Here is a 23,458-nt window from a genome sequence, read left to right on the forward strand (position 1 = left end):
CTGGCTGACTTTGGGAGGATGCTCTCTCGGCTTCATTTTCCTCGTTGTAGAACAAGATTGGACTTGCTGTGCTCTGGGGTTTGTTTACTTCTGTCTTAAGATTCTGTGATCCTGTTTTAGGATTTCTTGGTAGCATGCCTTGTGTTAATGTGCCCAGTAAGTATCTTTTGAGTTTAATACTGGGCATGCAGATATAAACATCCATCCTCCTGGGATATGTACCTGGGAAAGGGAAGCAGATGGGACTGTGAAGAGAGAGCCTATTCTTGGCTGTATTACTCATTTATTTTAGACAGTTTCTTGCAGAATAACTATTTTTATCATTTACTTTTTTGGCTGTTTAATTAAAGCCTTCTGACTGGAATATAAATAAGTATATAAAATATATGGGTTTTAGCTCCTAGTGGATATGGTTATTGCCCAACCAGTAGATGCAAACATTTTAATGTCTAGGCTGTGTAACCGTGGTGAAAATAAACCTGGCATCTGAGAGAATAATTCCTTCCTATTGTATCCTTTTCTCCGTTTCTCTTTGCCATATGCCAAGCTAGCTGGGAGCAGCCAGGAACAGCCAGGAGCAAGGTAGAGGGTACCAGCCAGCGGATGGTATTTTAAAAACTGTTTATTTCAAAATGATTTCAAATAGAAAGATTTCAAGGAATAAGTGTTACAAAGATCTCTCATACCCTTTACCCAAACTCAACTACCATTAATATTTTGTCCTGTTAACTTTATTATTTGCACATTCCCTCTCTATATGTATATATAGGCATATATGCACGTACATGCACGTACATTCACACACCCATGTATTTTTTTCTGAACAATTTTAGAGTAAGTTGCCTTTGTCATGGTCCATTGCCCTGTATTGTGTATTTCTTAATAGGGGCATTCTTCTACATGACTATAGTACAGTTACCATCTTCAGTTAATAGAACATTGATTCAGTACTTTGATCTAAGCTACTACCACCTTTATTCCAGTTTTGTCAGTTGACTCAGTCATGCCTTACGTAGCATTTTTTCCCTCCAGTCCAGGATCAGCCTGTGGTCAGGTGTAGTATTTACTTGTCATACTCTTTAGTCTTTAGATTTGTTGTCTAAAGTTATGGAAATCTGGCTGGGCATGCTGGCTCAGGCCTGTAATCCCAGCACTTTGGGAGGCCAAGGTGGGCGAGATCGCTTGAGGTCAAGAGTTCAAGACCAGCCTGGCCAACATGGTGAAACCTTGTCTCTAATAAAAATACAAAAAAAAAATAGTCAAGTGTGGTGGCGGGCACCTGTAATCTCAGCTCCTTGGGAGGCTTAGGCACAATAATTGCTTGAACGGAGGTTGCAGTGAGCTGAGATCATGTCACTGCGCTCCAGCTGGGCAATAGAGCTAAACTCAGTGTCAAAAAAAAAAAAAAAAAAATTGTAACTGGTGCACTTCTCCATTGGTAGCTAATTGCTGAGTCTTGGTTTTATGAATTCTCCTATAGTACGTGGATGAGTTTTCCCAGTGTAAAACATACCATCCTCTGTATACTAAGATGTTTCCTCTAATTGGTTTCCATGGGGAGAAAATATGCTGCTTCCACTTATCACTTACCACAGTGGGACCAGTTGAACTTCCTGGCTCAGACACCTGGCAGTCATCTTGCTTCTAACTCTTGGTCCTCAGCAGTAATCAGTGGAAGAGGCAGACAATCTGGGCACTTTATGCAAACCGAAGAAATAATGGAGGAATGTTCTGCCATTGATAAACTTTATGGTAGTTTTGGATTAAAGGAGAAAAGTGCTTTTTTTTTTTTTTTTCCTTGAGACAGAGTCTTGCTCTGTGGCCCAGGCTAGAGTGCAGTAGCACGATCTCGACTCCCTGCAATCTCCACCTCTCTGGTTCACACCATTCTCCTACCTCAGCCTCCTGAGTAGCTGGGACTACGGGCGCCTGCCACCATGCCCGGCTAATTTTTTGTATTTTTTGTAGAGATGGAGTTTCACCGTGTTAGCCAGGATGGTCTCGATCTCCTGACCTCATGATCCCCCCGCCTCGGCCTCCCAAAGTGTTGTGATTACAGGTGTGAGCCACTGCACTCGACTGAAAAGTGCTTCTTAATGACTAAAATTATGTTTAGATGCAGCCAGAGTGTGTGTTTTAATCAAATATTAAATGTCTGTGTGGAGATACTGTGCAAAGTTATGTCTAGATCTAAGCTGCAGACAAGACAACAAGAAGCGTTTCTCATGCAAGAGGATGACTTTGTTCCAAATGCATGTTAATAGAGGGGTGGGTGCGCCTGCCCAGCCTTAGCAGTCCTGTTACATGCTGTGGTTGTCTGTTTCTTTGCTTCAGTAGAAGACATTTTTTTTTCCCCCTGCAACTCTTGTACACAATGTTTAGAATTAATTACATCAATGTATATTTGTACCCCAGTCTTCCCTCTGCTTGGCCTTACTCCATCCTATCACAGTCAGGCTAAGGAAAGGAACTCACATGGGTGTGGCTGGAGCTGAGATTCCGGCTGGCTGCTCACTGGCTGTGTGTCTTTGAGCTAGTCATCCAATGTCTCTGGGCTTCCCTGATTGCCCTGCTGACTGCTAGACTGGTGGAGGGTCAGTGGACTTCACCACATTTTCTTTTTTTTAAATAGAGAAATAAAGTGAGATTTCTACTTCAATATGGTGTGCGGTTTTTTGTTTTTTGTTTTTTTTTTTTAAAAGGAATTGTCAGTTGGGCACTGTGGCTCGTGCCTTTAATCCCAGCACTTTGGGAGGCTGAGGCAGGCGGATCGCTTGAGCCCTGGAGTTTAAGACCAGTCTGGGCAACACGGTGAAGCCCCAGCTCTACAAAAAATACAAAAATCAGCTGGGTGTGGTTGTGTGTGGCTGTGGTCCCAGCTACTTGTGAGGCTGAGGTAGAAGGATAGCTTGAGCCTGGGAGATAGACTTTGTGCCACTGTACTGAAGCCTGGGCTACAGAGCAAGACCTGTGTCTCCAGAAAATAAAAGGAAAAGGAAAATATCTACGGGCTGGGATGCAAAAGAGCAGTAGTGACGGGAGGGAGAGATGGGAGGAAGCCTTGTTCTGAATGTCGGTCTCCTGACTGGGGCTTCCTTGATGCACTTTTCTATCTTTCTAGCTTTTTGAGCTGAATGACTTCAGGAGGGGGGATAGGTAGATGTCACTCGCCTTGGTTCCCGTGCATGTTATTTTAAGCTTGGTATTTCATCTCATACTTGTGTGCAGGCCTACAGGTCAAAGATTTTTTTCCCTCCTCTGTTTTTTTTTTTTGCAGTGGTGAAGGGTGTAGGGAAGTGAGAGTGATGATCTGAGAGTTTAGACATCTATGGTAATCCTGTTAGCTTTCAGATAAAAGTTTACATGGCGTGTGTTGTAACACGCCGGATATGTTTTGCATACTTTTTAACCTTGGTTGGCAGCAGGGATAGAATCACTTTTCTTGGAAACCTTTATATACAAGCAAATAGGGTAATGACACTGTTCTAGATGTGCCACAGGGATAGTTGAATGGGACTCTGGGATACTAGTCCTCATTTTGTTGAGGTTTGCTATCAAGGAGCCATGAACCTGAATATAGGAGGCCCATATGATTCACCTCCTAGTAGATTATACAAAATGTGGCTCTGGGAAAGGGTGACAAAAAGCTTAATAGAAGTGGCTTTAAAAAATAGTCATTTTTGACTGGTCGTGGTGGCCCATGCCTGTAATCCCAGAACTTTTGAGAGGCATAGGTAGGAGGATTGCTTGAGCCTGGGGGTTTTAAGACTAGTTTGGGCAACATAGCAATACCCCATCTTTATTAAAAAAAAAAATTAAAAAAATAGTCATTATTGCCCAATATTAATTTTGTAAAAAAGTTATGCTTGGAGGGGGTTATTTTAGAGGCCATTAGGTAACATGTTACAGATTTAATCAGGGTTTGAGGAAACCACCTTTTAGCTGTCACATCTTAGGGAAAAGCACCTTGTTATCCACCTTCAATCTCAGTCTCAGTGTTAGCAGTCTCCTCTTTTTCAACACAGATTGAATCTGCATGTGAGCAGAAGTCTGCTTATGGTCAGAGCCCTTGAAGGGGAAAATGTAAAGAGTCACATGTATCTTCAATTTGGAGGAATTACCAGTATTCTTGAGAAACTGAAAGTGATATTAACAGTTTTCTTGTTCCTTTTACTCTCTTGAATTTGGTCTTTAAAATAGTTGAGCACCAGTCCATGGTGGATATTGTAGAAAATACAAACATACTAGATAGAGCATCTTTCCAGACAGTTGATGTTCTGGTTAGAGAGAGAAGCCTAATATGATGTATGAACAGTGACTTTCAGCCCACACTTCATGCCTGACATTGTGTTTACTATGTATTTTACATTTTATTTAATTCTCAGAATGACCCAGTATGTTAGGTACTTTTACTATCCCCATTTGTGCACAGGAGGAAACAGTGACACATTAAATAACTAGGCCAAGGTGAAGCTGCGCGTTTGGATTCAAACTTGGGGAACCTGACCCTAGAGCCTGCATTTATTTTGCCGTTCTGAAATGACCAGAGTAACAGCACCATGGGCAAAATTCTGTAGTACTGGTTACAAGTCAAAGACAAAAGATGAAAATGACCTGATCTGTACTGTAACCTTCATGAAGGTTAAACTATAAAGTATAGTCTCAGGAGCAAATGCAGGATGGGGCTAGGTACTTGCTTATGATACCATGAGTGTTCAGACTGGAGTGGCTTCCTGTGGTGAGTAATGTTGAATCAGGCATGCTTTCCTTCTCATCCTCCTAGTAAACTTCTTTGCTCTTCAAAACCAGATCACCCCTGTGAAGCTTTCTTTCCTTCAGACAGAGTTAGTTTTCTCTTCGGTCTTCTGAGGCTGTTTATATCTACGCCAGGACTACAGGATGTAACTGCTAGGCCACCTTCAGTTCTTTGAAGTTGGGGACCGTCTTACTCATCATCGTATCCCAGGGGCTTAATTTAAGCAGTATCAGTTACTTAGTGCGTATTGGATTCTCATTTGTCCAACAAATAGCTGAGTTGCTTAGTCACTCCAGCGTTAAAGCTAGGTTTAGAATAATTGGAGCAGAAAATTAGTTGGGTGTGATGGCATGTGCCTGTAGTGTCAGCTTCTTAAGAGGCTGAGGTGGGGAGGATCGCCTGAGCTCAAGGGTTTGAAGCTGCAGTGAACTGTGATTGTTCCACTGCCCTCCAGCCTGGGGTGATACAGCAACACTCTGTCTCTAAAAAAAAAAAAAAAAAAAAAAATTAGGCTGAATGCAGAGGCTCCCGCCTGTAATCCCAGCATTTTGGGAGGCCAAGGTAGAAGGATCACTTGAAGTCAGGCGTTCAACACCAACCTCGGCAACAGAACAAGACCCAGTCTCTACAAAAATGAAAATAAAAATCAGCCAGATGTGGTGGCGTGTGCCTATAATCTCAGCTACTCGAAGCTGAGGCAGGAGGATTGCTTGAGCCCAGGAGTTTGAGGCCTTAGTGAACTATGATCATGCCACTGCACTCTCGCCTGGCAACAGAGCGAGACCATGTCTTTAGTCAAAAAAAAAAAAAAAAAAAAGAATAATTGTGTCAGAAAAATGTATATTTAGGAGAATTTATCTGGCGGTAAAGTACTGGTTGGATTGGAATTGGAAAACCTGATAACCAGGTAAAAGCAATTATAGTAATGTGGGCAGGAGATGATTAGGGCTCCGTAGAAATAGTGGTGAGGGAGAAGATAACAGTCCGCAGACCTGATGGTGTTGGCTGTGGATGGAGAATATGGGGAAGAAGCAAAGGTGATCTCAAATTACGTCACCCTTCCCCTTCTTCCAAGTTTTCATTTTTAGGTGATTATGAGTCTTGGTGCGCTTAGTAGTCCCTTAATAAATGAGGCAATGGCATAAATCTCTGAACTGCTGACCCATGAGCAGCAGAGTGAAAGGAGCAGATAAAGTCAAGGCAGGCACAGTCGCAAGCTTATCACCTTTGCAGATTTTAACTGTTTCTGGAACAGAAAACTTGGGTTTGTTTTAGATCTATGCAGAGCTCTCCAAGAGTATATTCTGAGCCAAGTTTAATTCGTCATCTTGCCCAGGGATTTTAATTTTAAGTGTATGTGCCATTTGCTATTGAGGTGAGCCAAGTAACTCTTGGGGGGGGAAGCATAGGCTTATGGGATTGTAATACTTTGTGCTGCCACCCTGGCAGCTCTGAAGAGATGGTTCCTAGAAATCAGGAGCCTCATGCTCACGCTGTTACCTGCAGGCTTATTGCCAGTCCCCAGAGCCACAGTTGTGCTGATAGAGCTAAAATACAGTTTCCAAGGAGTCTGAAAACACCAACCTGGACTTTAGAAAATGAGGATTTTAAAACATTAAGTGTTTAAAATTGCAGTATATATATTTACATACAAGCAGATAAATCGTAAAGTTGATCATCTTTGTGTAACTAACACTGAGATAGAATAGACTATTACTAGAATCCGTTCTCCTCTAAGGTAACCACTAGTCTGATTATAATACCATAAATAAGTTTTACTTATTTAAATTATTATTATTTTTTAAGAGACAAGGTCTTGCTGTGTTGCCCAGGCTAGAGTGCATCGGTGCAATCATACCTCACTGCAGCCTTGAACTCCTGGGCTCGAGTGATCCTCTTGCCCTAGCCTCCCAAGTAGCTGGAATTATAGGTGCGCACCACTGTGTCGGGCTTTTTTTTTTTTTTTTTTTAAGATTAATATAAAGTGAATAATGAATAATGTGTTTTGGTTTCTTTCACTCTACATTGTGTTTGTGAGATTCATCTGTGTTGTTGCATGTGTCTATATTCATTCCTGTTGTCTTATAATATTCTTCTCTATCAAGAAATCACTATTCATCCATTCCAGTGATGATGGATATTTGGGTTCTTTTGACTTTTGGGTATTGTGTATAATAGTGCTATGAACATTTGTGTATATTTTCATTTGGTATACATGTAAAAATTTCTGTTGGGTATATATCAAGGAGTAGAATTGCAGGGTCATAAGATATGCATATGTTTAGCTGTCAGTTTTCTAGAGTGGTTGTATCAGTGTATACTCCCACCAGCAGTATATGCATGTTCTGGTTGCTCAGCATCCTCATCAACACTTGTTATTGTCAGTCTTTTAAATTTTAGCCACTGTGGTAGATGAGTAGCACTACCTTATTTTAAATTTGTATTTTCCTGATAACTAATGAGACTGAACACTTATTTACAGGCTTTTTGAATATCCTCTTTTATAAGTAATTATTTGCCTGTCCAAAAAAATGGAAGTCCTTTGTCTTTTTTTTTTTTTTTTCCCACTGATTTGTAGAAGTTATTTTATGCTCTGATATGAGTTCCCTGTTTTCCATTTTGCAGATAGCTCCTATTTTGTGGCTTTCTATCACACTCTCTCTATTGTGCCATCTGATGAACATTTCAACTTATCAGTCTTTTCATTTATGGTTAGTGGTTTATGTGTTCTGTTTAAGAAAATTTTCCCTACCCCTAGATTGTGAAGATACTCTATATCTACAGTCCTCCTGGAATTTTTGTGTGTGAATGTGTCTCACTTATTTTTAAACTAATCTTGCCTTTCCTTAGTTTGTCAAGGTCTGAGGCTTAAATCCCAAGCACAAGGTAGGAGGCAATCAGATAAATTTTCTTGTTCTTCATAAATTAATGCAGCGTAGGAGATAAAGTTTTTGCGTAGCCTTTGGGAATGGAAGCCTTGTCTCCCTACCATACAATGGCACTTGGATTTTGTTTTATGTTCTTTGTCCCTTTCATTACTTGAAAGTGTAATCTGCTTGGAGTATTACCTCTTCGTCACTTGCAGTTAATTCCTTAACTCACCCCAGTCTACATTCTGGCTTCACCACTTGCTTGAAACAGCTGGCCAAGGTTCCAGTGGCCTTGTTGCCAAATGGGAGCCAGGGAATTCTCCAGTATCCTTGAACCAGTATCCTTGAATGTGCCTTCTGTGTCTTTTCTACCTCTGTTCTGATGGTGTGATGTTGGCAAATTCTCAGCCTCCTGATTTTTACCCCGTATACATTTACGTAGCTTCATTTTGAAATCTAGTCTGAAAAGCCCCACTAGATGTGATTGGGACAAAGCCCTTAAACCTGAGGGCATGAGTCTCTAGTTTCAGAGTAGGCTGATCACTTGCGTTGTTTTGCTTTGGTCTATTTTCATTTGGTATCTGAGACCAAATAAAAATGAGAGCAGCCATAACTACAGATTAGATGATTCCTTACGGTTTATGTAGCAGTTTTACATGAATCGTCTCATTGGATCCCATATCACCATGTGAGGCAGGTATTGTTGTTACAGATATAGAAATGATTAAAAATGCAAGCAGCACTTATTTGTTCTTGTTGGGAAACACCTGGTGATGCCCTGGATTAGGTTTTGGAGCTTCCTTTTTCATGTAGCCATCATTTAATGGGAGAATGCATCTTTTTTTTTTTTTTAAATACTAGTGAAGTGCAATAGTGGGAACGGGGGAAAGAGTAGAACAAGGAGTTGCATCTGTAACTGACTGCAAACAGTCCATTGAGGTAACTCAGTACCTTTGGACCAGCCCATCTGGGATTCTTAGGAGTACTTTTGTCCTTCCACTTTCCGCGGGAACCGTAACTTCTTCAGTTGGGGCAGAGTAAAGGGTAGGTGGGACCGGGAATGGAGACAGAGTTGGATTCTTTTTGAGATTATCAGGAACTTGCCAGTAATCATTTATTTCTCAACTCTCTTCCTCAAGAATCTAGTACTAAATAAATTTTGGTGGTTGATTGCCTGGATGTGATAAGCTCACATTTGCTCCAGGATCTACTTTAAAATGATTCAACACAAGAAGAAGTTGTGGAGAGATATGATTTGCAGATGTTCCCTTAGTTTCCAGGAACACATTTTGGCTCCAGAAGAACTATTTATTTATTTTAACATGCGCTATTTTTCTTATTCTTCTGCATCTTCCCACAGCCTTTTTATTTTAAATAGCAAATCCTTTTTTCAAATGAAATGGCATACCAGACTCGATTTATGAAACAGTCTATGGCGTTCTTTTATTTATGTACACTCATTTTAGAGGTTTGCATTTATAGTATTTATTTATAAAGTAAGTGAGAACAGTGAGGCTGTTTTGATCAACACAAACATTTGAAACAGATTTTAGAAGATTGCAGTCTTATTTTAGCTTCACTTTTCAGATTATTTCTGGGTTTGAAAAAATAGATAGTTTTTAATAAAACAGCTTGGCTTGCAAGCCAAGGATATTTTTTAGTTAAACCGATATGGACATTTGAAAGAGGAGTAGGGGGCTAGGCTAATCTTCATCCTAAATATAAAGTTCAGGGAAGAAAGTCCCTCTCACTCACAAGCGCTCAAACTACTATACAATAATTCATCATTCAGTGTGTCACAGTTCAGGTGTCATTGCAGAGCCATCATTCTGTGACCTCAGTGTGGGAGGAACGGATGTGCCTTGCACTGTATGAACGTGGCCCTGCATTCTGTGTGGTGCATTTGAGTGTGTTGGTTGGTGTGCACACGCTTGTGAATCAAGTCTCATTCAGCCTCTGTAATTGGTACTGAAAAGTGCTGGTTTTTCCACAGAGATGAAAAGTTCCTCAGTCTTCACAAAGTCAATCACCCGACGGAGGCCTCTGGTGTACTGTAGTTTGACATGTGACACATTTGAGTGTGGGCTTGTTGTTTTAAAATGCAGTTTTTATAGTCAGGTCTCAGTCCATGGGTGATGGAGAGGATATGGGGAAGGGAGATAGGTGGGAAGAAAGAAGTTAAGAGACGATTAAAGAATCAGAACTGCTGCTGGTTCTTGATTATCTCTGGGGTAGAATTATACCACTGAGGACTCAAAAATGGTTTGGGAATGGTTACCTTTTTGAAGGCAGGTTGTGTGAAGAGTGTTAACTCAAGGTTATTTTTGTGACTCCTCTAACTTGAATAAGAATAAAGGAAGTGGGATTTGGGGCTCAATATAAACCCCAAAGGGAGAGGATGAGCACTGGGGGCCTTGGGCTCCCTCTCCTCTCATTTCCAATCTGAGCAGTTCTGCTGAGAGTCTGGCTTTCACTGTGGGCCTGTGGTTTAGAGGAACTAATTTTGAATCCCTATTTAGCTTGGTTCTCAGCTGCACTTTAATCTCTGTTGGCTGCTCATGTGAGATTGAGAGTTGACGGTATGACTCCTGGAATGCCTTCAAAAACTGCCAAGAATCCATGGCCAGGTGCAGTGAATGACTCACACTTGTAGTCCCATTGCTTTGGGAGGCTGGGACGGGAATTCAACACTGCAGTGAGCTATGATTTTACCACTGTACTTCATTCTGGGCAAACAGAGACCCTGTCTCTTAAAAAAAGACAACTCTCCCCGGTTCCCCTCAAAAACCCCTGAGAATCCATGAAGCAGTTTGATATAAGTGCTGTGAATCAAAATATGGCAAATTATTCAGACGCAGGAGAAATGTATCAGGGATGGATAGTCTATGAGGAGCTCTGGCCTTCTTGAATCTCCCCACTCTGCCCATTCAGGAAGGGCCAGGGGCTAATTTGCTTTCAACCATGATTCCAGAGTTGAATTTTGAATTTCCTCTTTCCTTAGCGTACATAATTGAAAATCAGCTGCACAGTAGCATGAATTTATAGAGGCTACAGCAACAACATTGGGTTTCGAGTCAGCTGGGAAATTCCCTTCAGTTTTTCTGGCGTATACCATGCATTTGAAGAATGTTGAACCAAGATTTTGAGGAAGTAAATTGCTCTTGTTGTTGAATGTGACCTAGAAGGAACTGAGGAACGGTGGAACTGAAGATACAGCTTATTGATTTTTTTTCAAATTCCTTTGTTAGGCATCTGAAGAAGCCTCTCTCAGGGCACTGGAAAGTCTGATGACAGAATTTTTTCACGATTGTACGACCAATGAAAGAAAACGTGAGATAGGTAAGTGGAGCGTTGACTTGTAAAGAGGAATTTATAATGAGGAGGCCCCGGTAGGGAGGAAGGAGTTGTTCATAGCCGTGACTGCATGCTTTCCCCTTGAATTCTTGCTTTTTTCGCTCTGATTCTGCTGGCGCGTGGCTGGGGAAACCCCTCCACTTGACCAAAGGAAAGAAAATCCATCACTATGGATCTTAATTTCAGCAATGTTGTTGAACTTTTATATAAGAAGCCTGCGACTTCTTGGTGGAGGGTCTAGGGTGAGTGGGACAGGGTCTCGCTGTGTTGCCCAGGCTGGTTTTGAACTCCTGGCCTCAAGTGATCCTCCGTCTCAGCCTCCTGAATAGCTGGGATTGTAAGCGTGAGCCACCGCACCTGGATGGTTATTTAAAGAAAAACAGTAACAACTGTGGAAAGTGTCAAAATCAACATGTTTTGCTGTGCAGAAGTCTGATCTGAACCTAATAGTGCCCAGAAATCCCAAAGCTGGTATTACATTTGAGGACTTCCTGCTGCCTGGGCAACATAAGATTCTGTCTCAAAAAAAAAAAATTTTTTTTTTGAGTCGGAGTCTTGCTCTGTTGCCCAGGGTGGAGTGTGGTGGCACGATCTTGACTCACTGCACACTCCGTCTTCTGGGTTCGTGCCATTCTCCGACCTCAGCCTCCCGTGTAGCTGGGACTGCAGGCGCCCACCACCATGCCCAGCTCATTTTTTTGTGTTTTTAGTAGAGTACAGGGTTTCATCATGTTAACCAGGATGGTCTCAATCTCCTGACCTCATGATCCGCCCGCCTCGGCCTCCGAAAGTGTTGGGATTACAGGCGTGAGCCCCCGCCCCCCCCCCCCCCCCCCTTTTTTTTTTGAGAGGGAGTCTCACTCTGTTGCCCAGGCTGGAGTTCAGTGGGGTGATCTCGGCTCACTGCAACCTCCGCCCCCCCGGGTTCAAGCGATTCTCCTGCCTCAGCCTCCCATGTTCCTGGGATTACAGGTGCCCACCACCACCCCCGGCTAATTTTTTGTGTTTATAGTAGAGACGGGGTTTCACCCATATTAGCCAGACTGGTCTTGAACTCCTGACCTCAAGAGATCTGCCCACCTGGGCCTCCCAAAGTGCTGGGATTACAGGTGTGAGCCACCGTGCCTGGCCATTAGTCTTCGATATTCTGATACTCTATTCTTTGAAGTCTTTTTTTTAGATTATAATTGAAATGCTTTTGATTCTTTAATTTTTGGTTTGCAAATCAAATATTGCTCACCTTGTTTTTTTTTTTTTTTTGAGACAGAGTCTCGCTCTGTGACCCAGGCTGAAGTGCAATGATGCCACCTTGGCTCACTGCAAGCTCCGCCTCCCAGGTTCACGCCATTCTCCTGCCTCAGCCTCCCGAGTAGCTGGGACTACAGGTGCCTGCCACCACGCTCAGCTAATTTTTTGTATTTTTAGTAGAGATGGAGTTTCACCGTGTTACCAGGATGGTCTCAATCTCCTGACCTCGTGATCCACCCACCTCGGCCTCCCAAAGTGCTGGGATTACAGGCGTGAGCCACCTCGCCCGGCAAACTTTTTTTTTTTTTTTTTTTGAGATGGGAATCTCCCTCTGTTGCCCAGGCTGGAGTTCAGTAGCACGATCTTGTCTCACTGCAACCTCTGCCTTGCTCACCTTCTATTTCATGAATTAAACATAGAACCTGCTGAACATGTTCATATTCTCATCTCAACTTAAAAGAGATTTAAGTAGCCAAATGCTCCAGATGCCAAATTTGAATGCAGGCTGAGGAGAATCCGGGGGTTTGTTTCTATACAGTAGGCTTGTCTTAGTTCAGTTCTCTTTGTACCTAGTCATTGTAGCTTTATTTGAGTGTGTGGGCTTGGACCACTTATTACTTCTTTTCTATGGTCTTGGGATAAACTCTAGGCTTCTCCTAGTTTGGTCAGAGAAAGGAAGGAAGCCTTTTCTTCAAAGGGCTCCACCCACCCTCCAGCAAAGGTAAATGACTAGTGCTCTAGAAATTGATAGAGCTGTTAGCAGGGACCTTGAGACCATGTGGTCATTGTAGAGTGGAGGAAACAGAAGCATCAAGGAGGAGCAGTGACTCACCTGGGGTCAGACTCAGAGTCTAGAACAGAGCCCAGAGTTCCTCAGTTCCAGTCCGGTTTGACTTCACCTTGGGGATTCACAGAAACCTTTGCTTAATTATTAAGGCAGGCTGTTAGCTTCCTTTTATGGATTTGTAATTAACTTTTATTTTTATTAAAATAATTTTTTTTGACTGGGCATGGTGGCTCATGCCTGCAATCTCAGCCCTTTGGGAGGTCAAGGCAAGTGGAATACTTGAGCCCAGGGGTTTGAGACCATTATGGGGAACATAGTAAGACTCCGTCTCTACAATATGTTTCCCCCCTTATATCTCTTCAGGAAAACAGCACCATTAAGTGCTATGGCATCCTATAGAGAACTTCAGTCTTTGGTCATAGCGTTAAGAGCTCATGGTTTCACAGTCCTGTGAGCCCTCTTTGAAATGATCTAAAATTGAAAGGCTGGGATTTTTTTTTCTTTTGAGACGGAGCCTCACTCTGTTGCCAGGCATACAGTGGCACAGTCTCGGCTCACTGCAACCTCCGCTTCCCGGGTTCAAGCGATTCTCCTGCCTCAGCCTCCCGAGTAGCTGGGACTAGAGGCGCGCACCACCACGCCCAGCTAATTTTTGTATTTTTAGTAGAAACGGAGTTTCACCATGTTGGCCAGGATAGTCTATCTCTTGACCTTGTGATACGCCCGCCTCGGCTTCCCAAAGTGCTGGGATTAACAGGCGTGAACCAATGGGCCCAGCCTTTTTCTTTTCTTTTTTTTTTTTTTAAAGAGATAGTATTTTGCTCTATCACTCAGGCTGGGTGTAGTGGCATGATCATAGCTCATTGCAACCTTGGCCTCCTGGGCTAAAGCTTCAGGCACACCAAAGCTGTTCATTTTGACACTCTCCTAAGTTGTTGAGTTTTTTTTCTTTAAATAGCCTTCTGGGCGTGGTGGCTCATGCTTATAATCCTAGCTCTTCAGGTGGCTGAGACAGGAGGATCACTAGAGGCCAGGAGTTAAAGACCAGCCTGGACAACATAGTAAGGTCTCCTCCTGCCTCAGCCTTCTGAGTAACTAGGACTACAGGCATGTGCCACCATATCTAGTTAAGTTTTTCTTTGTTTTGTACAGATAGGGTCTCAGTGTTGCCCAGGCTGGTCTTTGAACTCCTGGCTTCAAGCAGTCCTCCTGCCTCAGCCTCTCAAAGTGCTGGAATTACAGATGTGAGCCACTGTGCCTGGCCTTTCCATGGATTTTTTTAAATGAGACTGCCTCGTTGGATTTAGCTTAAGTTGTAGGGAACTGGCAGAGCAATGACTTGAGGATTAGAAGAAACTGCTGTGTATTCTGCTTTTCCAAAGGCTTTCTAGTATCTCTCAAAGTTGTGGGCCTTTGCACTTTTACCCTTTTTGGATTATATTTCATGACCAGTGCAGCAGCTCAAGGTGACTAAGGTACAGCATGTCCAGAAACATAATGGTAGCCCCGTAATGCTTGCTGCCTTGTGGGTTCTGGCTGATGCCATCAGCAGCCTAAGGAGGAGGAACACCTTTCTAACCAACATGATGTGTGGACAGGGCTGCTCGCCACAACACTCGTCATCGTTGCTCTTGCCTCAGGTCATTTCACTTTTTTGGTGGCAGTGTTTTAAAATAAAACCAACCCAAATGAAGAGTTAGCCATTTTGAATTCCTTGCATTTTTTTTCCTTTCCTATCTTTGTAGGGTTAGTCTTAATGTTTACTTTTTCTGCCTTTCTAGCCATCATTTTGTGTGTGTGAACAATGTAGACTCCACTGAAGATTTGTAGAGGAATGGTGAGGTGCTAGAATGTAGCTCACATTCAGAGGAAGTTAGCTAGCAGTTTTAAGAAGATGGAAGGGTACTCTTAGAACATTCCAGCCACACATTAGCTTAAATAAGAACTTTAGCAGTGAAAGTTTCTCTGCCTAGAGAAATATCCATAGCAAGGTGGCTTTTAGATGGCTGAAAACATTGTCAGTGTCCATGATCACCTCAGATGCAGAAAAATACTGTATGATTTATTCTTTCTATCTTGAAGAATCTGCTGGTTTTGACATCATTTACGTTATATGCAGAGAGGAATGTTTAAATAGTAATAAGATAGCCCAGCCTTGTCTAATTTCATGTATTTTCATAGCTTTCTTTTGTTACCATTTAACTTTTCCAGAGGAGCTTCTTAATAACTTTGCCCAGCAAATAGGAGCCTGGAGATTCTGCCTGTACTTTCTCTCCAGCACTAGGAATGACTATGTAATGATGTACAGTTTAACAGTTTTTGAGGTAAGTTGTCAGTAATTTTATACTCTTCTGAAAAGGATTTTGTAGTCGTAGTGCCATATCATTGGCGCTAGACTAGAGCTGTAATGTGCTGGGAGAGGGTAGCTCAGCTCTGGGACGTCGTCCCACATACTGTCTTTGTGTAGCTGTGTGTTGTTTGGGGCATCTTCCATCTTCCACACTAGAAAGGTAAGATGGATGGTTGACTTTAGGGTTAAGTAGGTAGGTCATTTGTGGTAACATATAACTGTTCTCTGCCTATTATCATTGATAAGGGAAAGATAATTAAAGAAAAACATTTTAGGAGGAGAAATGATAACCATAATAGCATCATCCCCAACAGCAAAAAGTTTTATTTATATCACCTCTCTTCCAATCCTTGTTTTCTGTGCACACCTTTAAAAAATCTAATTGTAGGCTGGGCGCAGTGGCTCATGCCTGTAATCCCAGCACTTTGAGGGGCTGAGGTGGGCGGATCAATGAGATCAGGAGATGGAGACCATCCTGGCTAACACAGTGAAACCCCGTCTCTACTAAAAATACAAAAAAAAAAAAAAAAAATTAACCAGGCGGGGTGGCGGGCACCTGTAGTCCCAGCTACTCGGGAGGCTGTGGTAGGAGAATGGCATGAGCCCGGAAGGCAGAGCTTACAGTGAGCCCAGATTGTGCCACTGTGCTCCAGCCTGGGCGACAGAGCAAGACTCTGTCGCCCAAAAAAAAAAAAAAAAAAATCTAGTTGTAATCATATTGCCCATGATATTTTGTATTCTGCTTTTCCCCACTTTATTTTATATCCCCACATGTAGTTCTGACATTATTCACCAAGATATTCTTCTGTTTTTGAACATTGAAGTTGTTTCTGTCAGTATATTTTGGTGGCTATTAGAGACAGTGGGGTAAAAAAGTTTTTACACATACAGCTTTTTGTTTCTGTTATGGGACTGCTGTGTCATAAGATTTGAATACTTTTATTATTCTTATTGCCATATTGCTCCAAACCTTTATTTAAAGAGGGTTTCTTGTTGATAAGTGATACAGCTATCTGTGGGATGAAAAGCAGTTATTTTTGTGTATAGGTTGTTAACTTAAAAGATGTATATTTGTTTTTCAGAATCTGATCAATAAAATGTGGCTTGGGGTCCCATCTCAGGATAAGATGGAAATCCGTAGCTGCCTGCCCAAACTCCTTTTGGCTCACCATAAAACCTTACCTTACTTTATCCGGAACAAGCTCTGCAAAGTTATTGTTGATATTGGACGTCAGGATTGGCCCATGTTCTACCACGACTTTTTTACTAACATTTTACAGGTAAGGATATGCCTAAGGAAACTTTATCTTGTAAATAGTTTGTTTGTTGAAGTGATTATTTCCTTGTCCTGAAGAGGACTTTTAAGATTAGCATTTTGGAACTGCAGTAGTGAGGTTATTGTAGGACAGATTATCACATTCACTTAACTTTATATTTATAAGACATACTGTATCTTTGTGCAGTGGAGAAAGTAGGGGAGAAAAACCTAATCTCTTTGTTAACCTGTTGTGCAATTTGTTCAGCCAGTATTTGAAAGTCTGTTAGGTGCTGTACTAGGTGTTAAGGGTACAAGGGTGAGGCCTTCAGTAGTTTCAGCATTTAGTGGGGGAAATAGCTGTGCAAACAGTAATTACTCAATAATATGGTAATTATTGTGGGAGTATATGCAGAGTGCTGTGGTGGCATAGCATGTAGACTTAGTGGTGTTGGGCTGAGATGTGAGATGGTGAAGTGGTAGAGTAAGGGGCTAGATTGATGGACAGAGGCCAGGCCAGGAAGGGTTGGGGGGTTCCATTGTGCAATTCGTAGTTTTTCCTAGGGAGCTAATGAAAATTTTGAGGAGGGAGAAAACATGGCTACATGTTTATGGTGGAATGATGGCTAGCTGGGGTTTGTATTGCAGAGGGGCGAGGTGAGAGGGAAAGAGGCAGGATGAAGAGGATCTGAACCAAAAGGAGATGACCTGGTGGGTGGAGGTGAGGCACCCAGGGGATAGGGGCAGGAAGCCAGTGACACTAGGTGAGAGGGGAGAGAAGGGAGGAATCTAGAATGACTTCCAATTTTTTCTGGTTCAGATAGATTTTTCAGGCCAGGGTTGAAAGAAGGGGAATGAGTTTGGGCAGAAGTTGGTGAATTCAGTTTGATAGAAAATGCATTTAAAATTTGTGTTCCTTCTCTGTAATAACTAATGAGACATTAGGAAGTGTGGATCTGGGGTCAGGATTTAGAAGTCAGAAGGGAGTAGTTGGGACCTAAAAGCTATGAGGGAGATGCTGTTGCTCATTTGAATCCTGTGGTCAAGTTGGAAACATTTTCATGTTATTGAGCTAGTCTTGAGTATGCAGGAAATGGGTATTATATACAGTTTATAGAAATAAAGTTCTTTGAAAATTGGTTATAGTCTCAGTGACTGTAGGATTTTCCAGAACAATATCATTTTCTAATGTTCTGCTTGCTCTTCATTCAAACCATTTTAATGATGCAGCAATTAAAAAAGAATTCAGCATCCAAAGTGCTTCTCTCAGATTGTCTCTCAGAAGAGCACAAAAATTCTTCATTTAGTTTTGTTTTGTATAGTGCTTCATTCATCTAGAGATTTATTGGGATGTTACTGCAAAGGAGATTCATGCCTTTATTCAAGTAGTCAACTATTTGTTGAACACTAAGCACGTGAGGGGATATAGTAATGAACAAACACCAAGTCCCTGCCTTCTTGGAGTTTATGATCTCAGGGTGGGGATGGGGGCATCAGCAAACAATAAGCAGATACACACTTGGCGGTATTTATAAGTATGATGAAAACTCAATCCAGGGAAGGGGAAAGAAACTAGCGGGGGTTGTGTTTAGATGGGATGCTCGTAGAAGGCTTTTCTGGGGACAGACATTTGAGCAGAAACCTGAGTGGGGGTTATGGGGTGAACCACATGGGTATCTAGGGGAACAGTATTTGGGGCAGAGAGAATAGCAAGTGCACAGGATCTGAGGAATGGCAAGCAGGCGAGTAGGCCTGGACTCGGGGGACATGAGACAGGAGACACTTCCCTGGCGTTCTGTCCAATACACTTGCCTTCACTCCAAGTTGAGGATGGTTATGGTAACCCTCTCCAAGGCTTTCTTAAGTGGGCGCCAGGGAAGCCCACTGGAGACGGGAAAGACTAAGAGGGTTTGGAGTCTTCTAAGTGAACCTATTCCTGGGTTGGTTAGTGGTGCGTCCTGTGACAAGAGAAGGACCTTGAGACGGAGAGTCACAGGCCTGATGATAGCCGGTAAGGAGGAGCCACAGTTGCACTGCTGGGATTGGTCCCTGTGATGAAGAACAGAATGTTTCCTGGCTACATTTGAAGTATAATTATTTGTAACAAAAGATGGATTTGGAAGAGAGCACTTTTAGGTGAAGGGCTTCTGGAGGTTTACAAAGGCTAGTTGTCCACTGTTCTCCACCACCTCCCCCTTTCAGCCCCTTCAATAATGACTCCTTTAACCTCATGTAGCTTTGGTGACTTTGAAACACCATATGGTAGAAAGAGCCAGACTCTGAGGCAGCAGGTTTGGGTTCTGCACCCAACTTTGTAAAGTCATCTTTTTCTTTTCTTTAATTTTAATAAAGATAGAGTCTCACTATGTTGCCTAGGCTGGTCTTGACCTCTTGGCCTCAAGTGATCTTCCTGCGATGGCCTCTCAAAGTGCTAGGATTATAGGCGTGAGCCACTGCCCCAGCCTAAAGTCCTCTTTGATTTTAGCACCTCCTGCTACTTACGTAAGCTTCCCTTTCTTTCTTTGTAAAATGAGAGGCTTGGACTAAGTGATCTTTGAAATCCTTTCCAGTTGTGTTATGTCCTGCTTCTTATTTATTCTTGTGAACTAGACAATGGCATATAAGCCTTGTCAAGAATGATCAGTGCTCAACTGCTGACATTTCTGATAATATAGTTATCCCTTTGTATCTGTGGGGGATTGGTTCCAGGACCCCCTTGGATACCAGAATTCATGGGTGCCAAATTCCCTGATATAAAAAGGCATAGTTTGCATGTAACCTATGCACATCCTTTTGTGTAGGTTAGACCATCTCTAGATTACTTCTAATACCTAATAGAACATACATGTTCTGTAAATAGTTGCTATACTGAGGCTGAGGTGGGCGGATCACGAGGTCGGGATATTGAGACCATCTGGCTAACACGGTGAAACCCCGTCTCTACTAAAAATACAAAAATAATTAGCCGGGCGTGGTGGCGGGTGCCTGTAGTCCTAGGTACTCGGGAGGCTGAGGCAGGAGAATGGCGTGAACCCGGGAGGTGAAGCTTGCAGTGAGCCGAGATCGCACCACTGCTCTCCGTCAAAAAAAAAAAAAAAAAAAATGTTGTTATACTGTATTGTTTAGTAAATAATGACAAGTAAAAACTATACATGTTTAATACAGATGCAGCCGTTTTTTCTTCTTTTTCCTGATTATGTTCTATCTGTGGTTGTTTGAACCCTTGAATACAGAACTCATGGGTATGGAGGGCTAACTGTAAATGTTTTCTTCAGATATTGGTAAATAATGCCAAACTGGTTCTGGAATCAATTTCACCATCACATGATCCTTTGAGTAAATCATCTAAAGCGTTTTTTTGGGCTCATATGGTGTTTGCAGTCTGGGGTGCATGGTTTTGTTTTTTTTGAACTCTGACAGTTTGTTGGGTGGTATCTATGCAGTTTTTGTTACAATTGTGGTGACCACCATAAGCAGATAGAGAGGGGTTGATTTGGTAACCCAGCCTTACGTGCTGTGGGTTGGTTATACCCTTTCTAGGCTGCTGGAGAAGTAATCGAAATTGAAACTGACCCCTTTCCTTCCGACCTGCCCACATACACGCCAGCACACACATGACACCAACGGTTCTAGAACCTGTTCTTCAAATTCCTAAAGTCTGTTGAGCAGAACCTGTGGTCACATTGTGCCTGGGACCAGATACTTAAGGGGCAAGCAGCACAGGAAGAGAATTGCTGTTTCTTCTGTTGGGTTGTGTAATAAAAATGATGGAACCTTTTCAGAAGTTCACGCTAGAAACCTGAACTTGTTCTTCAACCTGCAGGAGCTCATTGTCTGTTAAACTGCAGAGATTACCTGTGTTACAAGCTTAAATTAAAGATGTGAAGATGGTAAAGGGAAACACTGTTTTAATAAAAAGCTTTCTGGGTACAAAGCTAATGAGAAGAAAAATTACACATTTTATCAAGCTCTTTTTCAAGTAAAGAATAGTTTTCTCTTTTCATCTGGCTTCTTGCCTGACCTTCTTCTCCCTTTCCCCTAAATGGTGAGAGGAAGGATAACTTGCAGATAGATTTTCCATATCGTGGGGGAGTTTTATTTCTGGGAAGTACAGCATTTCATATTTATAGGAGGGTGTATATTGCCAAATGGGATATTTGGCATTGCGAGTCATTTCCAGCTGAGAGAGTAAGGATGCAGCCTGAAGGGGAAAATAGAGACAAGAGGTAGAGGAGAAAGAAAGGAAAAGGAGGAAGTAATGGGAATCTTTTAGAATATAGGCCAATAAGCCAAAGGTCTCCAAATGGAAAGAGATGCTTACCAAGGATCAGTTCTACTTCATTGTGTGAAGAGAAATTTCCTGTCCTCCCTATACTGCATGATCTGAATTTAAGTCAGTGTTAGAAATAGGCCGAATTTGTAGAAAACGAAGATAAAAATTGTGGAGAATATACAGAGTTTTAGTGTTCAAGAGACCTGAATTTATAGAGAGCATTTTAAACACATCATTCATTGCTGCTGGTTACCTAGTGCTGCTTCTGAAGACACTTGAATTTACCTTAAGTTCCCATTTTTGAGTACTTGTCCTGTTCTTTAGGGATGAGCTTTTCCTTGCTTTGTGAAAGGGGAGTTATTTGTAAGGGAAAGGAACGTACCCTGTATTTCTTTTCTTTTCTTTTTTGTTTTCTTTTTTTTTTTTGAGATGGAGTCTTGTTCTCTTGCCCAGGCTGGAGTACAGTGGGGTGATCTCGGCTCACTGCAACCTTTGCCTCCTGGGTTCAAGTGATCCTCCTGCCTTAGCCTCCTGAGTAGCTGGGACTACAGGTGCCTGCCACCACACCCGGCTAAGTTTTGTATTTTTAGTAGAGACGGAGTTTCTCCATGTCGGCCAGCCTGGTCTCGAACTGCTGACCTCAAGTGCTCTGCCCCCCTTGGCCTCCCAAAGTGGTGGGATTACAGGCATGAGCTACCACGCCCAGCATGTACCCTGTATTTCTTGAAGCGAAGAATATAAAATCTATGGGTACAGTTCCTGAGTGTTCTCCTCTTCCCTAAAGTTTATATGTATTTTTAGCTTAAGTTTAAAAAAAAAAAAAAAGTGTCAGAGAATTAACTACATTTAAACTTAATGAAGATTAAAGAAAAACTTGAAGTGCTTTTCAAATTGTCTGCTTTTTTATAGATTGTAGCAATTAACTCAACAGATAATTTTAGTGGCAACTTGTTTACTTTTATCATTTCTGGAAATTACAAAACAAATATAATAGTAATGCTTTGAATTTTGTAAAAATGATTAGGAAGATGTAGGTAGTGCTATGCTGTTGAAGGCGTACTTTTTTTTGTCTCGTTTAATTAAACTTTCTTATGGTAGAGAGACTATTACAGGTGATAGAAAAAGTAACTTAGTTTGCTACATAGGTATTTGCAAAATCCTAACTAGTCATAGTTTAATGACATGTATGTGTGGTGTTGCTCTGCCATATTTAATCATTACCTTTTCTGAAGCATGCAGAGTTTAGAAGTATAAAGTTGATTTAATAGCATGCATATTGAAAAGACATCACAAATTGATTTACACATCTTAATCACTAATATAGATGTAATTTATATACATGCACACACAAAACTTGGTTACTAGAAAAAGTAACAAAGGCTGTGGTAGGAATCTGGACATGTATAAAAATGGTCATGTTAGGTATAAAAGAAGATTGTTTTCTAGCTGTTTTTAAGTTCATGGTATTAGAATTTTGTCTGTAAAATATGATGAGAATGTATTTTGAATGATTAAAAAGAGCTCCCTAAATATCCTCTAAGTGATGTTTCTTTTTTTTATTTGAGACGGAGTTTCACTCTTTTTGCCCAGGCTAGAGTGCAATGATGCAGTCTCGGCTCACTGCAACCTCTGCCTCCTGGGTTCAAGTGATTCTCCTGCCTCAGCTTCCCGAGTAGCTGGGATTATAGGCATGCGCCACGACACCCGGCTAATTTTGTATTTTTAGGAGAGACGGAGTTTCTCCATGTTGGTCAGGCTGGTCTCGAACTCCCTACATCAGGTGATCCGCCCGTCTCGGCCTCCCAAAGTGCTGGGATTACAGGTGTGAGCCATTGCACCCGGCCTCTAAGTGATGTTTCTGAAGTGTTGTTTTATGTTCATATAAGATTAAACACACACAGATGCTTCACAGCTTTAATACTGCTGAGTCCTCTTTGTACTTTATCAGTTCAACACTCTGCTCAGAACATGCTTTTTCCTGGCAGTTGATCCAGTCCCCTGTGACAACGCCTCTTGGGCTGATCATGTTGAAGACAACTTCAGAAGAGCTGGCTTGTCCCCGTGAGGACCTCAGTGTGGCTCGGAAGGAGGAGTTGCGGAAGCTGCTACTGGACCAGGTGCAGACAGTGCTTGGGCTACTGACAGGTGAGCAGTATGGTAGTACACAGAGATAGAGGCCTGCCCGCAGGCGTCCAGAGTTCAGGCCTTGGCGCTCAGCAGCTTTGAGCAGTTGTTTGCACTGTTTCTGAGATAGCGTGAAAATGGGAAGCTGCATTCCCAACACCTATAGCCCAGTGTCTAGCACACAGTAGGACTGCAAAATAGATTTGAGCCTTATTTTCCTCGTAGTCTTTCACTAATTGGTCCTCACTGTAACTGTGATCAGTGAGGGAGAGTCCAGGTCATAGGAGTATGCCTACAGTGCCAATCACTGCATGGTAAGTTAGGTGGGTGGCAAGCACTCTATTTAAAATAATTTGAATTGAAGATCAGGAGAAGTTGGAGTAGGAGGATATGAAAATTCCCGTTCTGGGTAAGGAAGTGAGACGTGGTGTGGAGCCATCT

The 23,458-nt window shown here is 42.1% G+C and overlaps 1 protein-coding gene and 1 non-coding gene across 9 annotated transcripts in view; one reads left to right on the forward strand and one right to left on the reverse strand.

Moving 5' to 3' along the window:
• The window catches only part of XPO6 (exportin 6), a 123,046-nt gene that overhangs the window by 21,870 nt on the left and 77,718 nt on the right, over nt 1-23,458 (forward strand). For 7 of the 8 annotated variants that reach the window (XM_021931850.2, XM_003916712.5, XM_031658357.1 and 4 more), the window contains 4 exons: nt 10,875-10,965; nt 15,227-15,339; nt 16,448-16,645; nt 22,879-23,038. In XM_021931850.2, the coding sequence (XP_021787542.1) occupies nt 10,875-10,965; nt 15,227-15,339; nt 16,448-16,645; nt 22,879-23,038 (562 nt within the window). Of the gene's footprint in view, nt 1-10,874; nt 10,966-15,226; nt 15,340-16,447; nt 16,646-22,878; nt 23,039-23,458 lie in introns of those variants that run through there. The other variant, XM_021931853.2, reaches the window with a different exon arrangement.
• LOC116271364 lies at nt 13,363-13,488 on the reverse strand. The gene has a single exon (XR_004179926.1). It is a non-coding gene; the product is annotated as a small nucleolar RNA SNORA25 (small nucleolar RNA).

Source organism: Papio anubis, chromosome 18, assembly GCF_008728515.1.
Source record: "Papio anubis isolate 15944 chromosome 18, Panubis1.0, whole genome shotgun sequence".
Classification (NCBI taxonomy): Eukaryota; Metazoa; Chordata; class Mammalia; order Primates; family Cercopithecidae; genus Papio; species Papio anubis.